General features: G+C 29.5%; 1 protein-coding gene and 1 pseudogene across 1 annotated transcript; one reads left to right on the top strand and one right to left on the bottom strand.

The window, feature by feature from the left end:
• Window positions 1–856: 856 nt before the first annotated feature.
• Window positions 857–2209, bottom strand: LOC126668270 (uncharacterized; annotated as a pseudogene).
• Window positions 2210–3575: 1366 nt separating this feature from the next.
• LOC126668269 (uncharacterized) lies at window positions 3576–4453 on the top strand. The gene is made up of 2 exons (XM_050361474.1): window positions 3576–3803; window positions 3884–4453. The coding sequence occupies exons 1-2, from the start codon at window positions 3576–3578 to the stop codon at window positions 4451–4453; spliced, it is 798 nt and encodes a 265-aa protein (XP_050217431.1).
• The last annotated feature ends 772 nt before the right edge of the window (window positions 4454–5225 follow it).

Below are 5225 nucleotides of genomic sequence, written 5' to 3'. Positions count from 1 at the left end.
CAGTCATAACAAGATCTCAAAAACATTAAAAATAATAAATCAAGTTCAAAATCATCATGAACACTAAACCCTTTCACCAAATTTAATTCAACATTAATTCCTAAGTAATACATTATTTTATTTTTTTAATTACATATTCATTAAAATATATTAAAATATAAATTTATTAGATTTAAATAGGTTTAATAAAAAATTAAAATTAATTTTTATTAGTATTAAATAGGAAATAATAATTATTTTTAAATATATATAAATTTTATAAATAATATAATTAATTTACTAATTATTAAATTTAAAAATTGGCTTGAATTTAAAATTAGGTTTATTCACCCAAAAAATACAAAATCTATTTTTGTTTGTCATTTATAGCCAAACCTTATTTAAATATTTCAGCTGCCATGCCATCCAATTGCTTAGTTGGCGGTGACATGGACGACACGGTGTCAGAAAAACCGGTTCGATTCAAAAATGGCTAAAAAAGAAACAGAACATATAAGGTTTGGCTAAATCTGGTGATTTTTAAAGGTTTGGCTACAATTGACACAAAACGTATAGATTTGGCATTTTTTGGTGATTAAACCTTAATACTACTACATTTAACCATTTACCATTTCACATCTATATTTATATTTTAAACACATACATCCTCATTTATTCATTTATTTAATAATGCTTAAATAATATTAAATTAAATATTAATTTTTTAATGTCCAATTATAAAAAATAAAATAAATAATAATTAAAATTGAAACAATAAAATTAAAATTATAATAACACACTATATTTAAATATTAATAATAAAATAACACATTACATTCAAACATTAATAATAAAACTACAACTGAAACAATCTTCTTCATGCCTCCGCATTAGTATATTTTTCCCATAAATGATCAATCAAGTCATTACGAAGTGCAAGGTGTGTATTTTTGTTCTTGATTTGTCTGTGGCGAGCAAGAAATTCTTCAAATCGAGCATCACCATTCAATACCATTTCAACTTGCGGTATTTCTCCTTCCATTGAATTTGTTATTGTTGCATTTAAATCGCGTTCATCCTCGATTATCATGTTGTGCATTATTATGCAAGATGTCATTATATCATGCAATACATCTTTTTTCCAAAAACGGTCCGGTCCTACAATAATTGCAAATCGTGCTTGTAGAACTCCAAATGCTCGCTCAACATCTTTTCTACACGCTTCTTGCTTTATGGCAAAATATTTATTTTTCGGAGTACGTGGTTCGTGAATTGTTTGTACAATAGTAGACCATTTTGGGTATATAGAATCAGTTAGGTAATAACTCATATTATATTATTTTCCATTAATAACATAATTAGCTGGAGGAGAAATACCTTGTGTTAAATTGGAAATAAGATGTGATGATTCCAATACGTTAATATCATTATTAGTGTCGGGCATACCAAAATAAGCATGCCATATCCATAGATCATAATCTGCTACATTTTCAAGAATAATTGTTGGTTTTCCACAACGACCTGCATATTGTCCCGCCCATGCTGTAGGACAATTTTTCCACTTCCAATGCATGCAATCTAAACTACCCAGCATTCCAGGAAAACCGCGTTGTTCACCAATATGGAGTAACCGAGCAATGTCACTAGCATTTGGTGATCTCAGATATTTGTTAGAAAAAATCTCCACAATAGCACGACAAAAACGTTTCATACTTTCAATTGTCGTTGACTCGCCTATTTTCACATATTCGTCAGTTGCATCTGCAGGTAGATCATATGCTAGCATCCGAAATACAGTTGTTTCTTTTTGCAAAGTTGATAAACCACGTCTACCAAGAGCATCAATACGTTGTTGAAAGTATGAATCGTGTTGTTTTACTGCCTCCACAATTTGTATGAACAAATTTCGAGACATTCGATATCGTCGTCGAAATATATCTTCACCATATCGCGGATTATCCGAAAAATAATCATTGAATAGATTCTGATCCGCCACTTCACAATTCTGATTTATCACAATATGATCTGGAATTGAACCGCGATAAAATGATTGTTGTTGTTGTTGCATTTGCTGTTCATAGTATGCAATAATATTATTATTATTACATATCATACGAGACATCAACTCTTCTTCAGTCTGTTGTTGTGCAATACAAGTGTTTATAAATGCATAATCGTCATCATCAGATGAAGATGATTGATATGATGAACCACCAATATTATAATTCATTCTTAATGTAAGAAGAAGTAAGTATGTTTGTTATGGAAGTATATGATTTTCCAAACATCCATATAAAATTATTTATGAACAAAATTACTAGACTTGTCATAATTGATTAGATTCTTGTACAATTTAATCAAATAGTTGGGAATTAAAGAAATCGATCCAACGGTTTGACATAAATAATTCAAAATTGTGCTTGTTTCAAAAATTTTACTATGTGATAAAGTGACCTTAAAAATCGAGACTTGTCATAATTGATTAGATTCTTGTACAATTTAATCAAATGGTTGGGACTTAAAGAAATCGATCCAACGGTTTGACATAAATAATCCAAAATTGTGCTTGTTTCAAAAAATTTACCATGTGACAAAGTGACCTTAAAAATCGAGACTTGTTATAATTGATTAGATTCTTGTACAATTTAATCAAATGGTTGGGACTTAAAGAAATCGATCCAACGGTTTGACACAAATAATTCAAAATTGTGCTTGTTTCAAATTTTTTACCATGTGACAAAGTGACCTTGAAAATCGAGACTTGTCATATGTGATTAGATTCTTATACAATTTAATCAAATGGTTGGGACTTAAAGAAATCAATCCAACGGTTTGACATAAATAATCAAAAATTGTGCTTGTTTCAAAAAATTACCATGTGACAAAGTGATCTTAAAAATCGAGACTTGTCATAATTGATTAGATTCTTGTACAATTTAATCAAATGGTTGGGACTTAAAGAAATCGATCCAACGGTTTGACACAAATAATCCAAAATTGTGCTTGTTTCAAATTTTTTACCATGTGACAAAGTGACCTTGAAAATCGAGACTTGTCATATGTGATTAGATTCTTGTACAATTTAATCAAATGGTTGGGACTTAAATAAATCGATCCAACGGTTTGACATAAATAATCCAAAATTGTGCTTATTTCAAAAAATTTACCATGTGACAAAGTGACCTTGAAAATCGAGACTTGTCATAATTAATTAGATTCTTGTACAATTTGATTAAATGGTTGGGACTTAAAGAAATCGATCCAACGGTTTGACATAAATAATCCAAAATTGTGCTTGTTTCAAAAAATTTACCATGTGATAAAGTGACCTTTAAAATCGAGACTTGTCATAATTGATTAGATTCTTGTACAATTTAATCAAGTGGTTGGGGCTTAAAGAAATCGATCCAACAGTTTGATGTAAGAAATCCAAGTTGTGCTTCTTTTATTTTAATTGTGCTATAAATAAGAGTTTTGCATCACTTAAGAAAACAAAATATTTCATACGTTATAAATAACTTCAATTGCTTACCAAGATGTCTAGTCGATCCTCTGGTTATAATGTTCATGAGAATGTGTTTTTGTGTTAAGTTTATATGGAAATATCTCAAGATGTAATTACGGGTATGTACCAATCTTCAGATACTTTTTGGTCTCGAGTGTGGAGCAAATACAACAAAGAAAAAAATAATGGTTGGGAGGAGCGTATCCAACGCTCGGTTCAAGCTCAAATTCAAACTATTGAAGAAGCAGTTCGAAAATTGAATGGGTCCATCAAACAAATTGAGAATATGAATCCAAGTGGAGCATCAAATGAAGATATTGTAAGTATTTAATGCTTCTTATTTTTAATTAATTTTTAAATTTTTTTTAACTTGACATTATTTTTATAATTATTTTGTAGTTGCAGCGAGCGAAAATGCTATTAACACAAGACCCGCTATTTATAAAAGGTTTCAAATTTGATCATGTGTGGCACATTATAAAAGATTTTGAAAAATTTAAGGATAACAACAATAGTCCAAGACAAGTTCATCGATTACCACGTTTCAACAATATTTCATCAGAGTCCGAATATTCTCCTTCCGAATCTCAAATACCGAAATCTCCCGAGGAGTCACCATTTTCTGATAATTTAGAAGATCATAATATTGGTGGTTCTTCACGGCCCATTGGAGTCAAAAAAGCTAAATTGAAGAGAAAAATAGCCGAGCAATTTTCTACTATTGTTAGCATTAAAGAACAAAATGATAAGGTTATAGAGTTGCTTGAAAAGTCCGGTTCGGATAGGCAAGAACAAATGAAGATGCAAAACGAGCAATTTCTCTTTCGCAAAGAGAAAGAAGAAAACAAAATATTATTCATAGACTTGAATACTATTTCTAATCCGAGAATTCGGGCCATTACTCAAGCTGAACAAGAGAAAATAATTCAAAAAAAAAGAGCAGCAACAAATGACATCGCAACAAGATAGTTTTAGCCAATATTTTCATGATATTGGTGGATCGAGGGGTAATTTACCAGATTATTAATTAAATAATTTTAATTTTAATGTTTAATGTTGTTTATTAACTATTATGTTAATTTCCGTTCTAGAATTAGTTTAATTATAATATTTATCTACCCGCTTTAATGTTTAATGTAATGTAATGTTTATGTTTAATGTAACGTAATTTTTATGTTTAAATAAAAAATATGTTGTTTAAATCTTATGTATTTTATTTAAATAATTTATTTTATTTATTTTATTTTTACCAATAAAAATAATTTGGATTACATTACTAAAAATTTAATTGGTATTTAATGAAAAGTTGGACCAAAATGAATATTTACAAAGTTAACTATATAAATTGTAATTAAAAAATAAATATCCAATTAATCAAAAAATGAGTTTGTGTGAATAGTGCATACCAAGAAGTGGGTTGTTACTATTCACAAACAAAGAAATGGGGTGGGAAGTAGGTATGGGTTGGAGTGGAAAAATAAGACCCAAACCCAAAAATAGGTATGGGTTGGAGATGGTCTTAAAAAGTAAATATTCAATTAACCAAAAAATGGGTTTGTGTGAATAGTGCATAACAAGAAATGGGTTGCCACTATTCACAAACAAAGAAATGGGGTGGAAATAGGTATGGGTTGGAGTTAAAAAACAAGACCCATACCCAAAAATGAGTATGGGTTGGAGATGGTCTTATGTCAAGGGTTCGACCCTGTCTCTCCCCAGGCTGTGGTTTGCCAGTTTAATT

This window comes from Mercurialis annua, linkage group LG2 (genome assembly GCF_937616625.2).
Source record: "Mercurialis annua linkage group LG2, ddMerAnnu1.2, whole genome shotgun sequence".
NCBI lineage: Eukaryota > Viridiplantae > Streptophyta > Magnoliopsida > Malpighiales > Euphorbiaceae > Mercurialis > Mercurialis annua.
This window is presented reverse-complemented; position numbering and strand designations above follow the sequence as displayed.

What these genes read in the sequence shown, in the direction of transcription:
- LOC126668269 (XM_050361474.1), top strand. Translation starts at nt 3,576, where the DNA reads ATGGAAATATCTCAAGATGTAATTACGGGTATGTACCAATCTTCAGAT. An exon ending in GAGCATCAAATGAAGATATT is followed by an intron (nt 3,804 to 3,883) that starts GTAAGTATTTAA and finishes ATTATTTTGTAG; the next exon opens with TTGCAGCGAGCGAAAATGCT.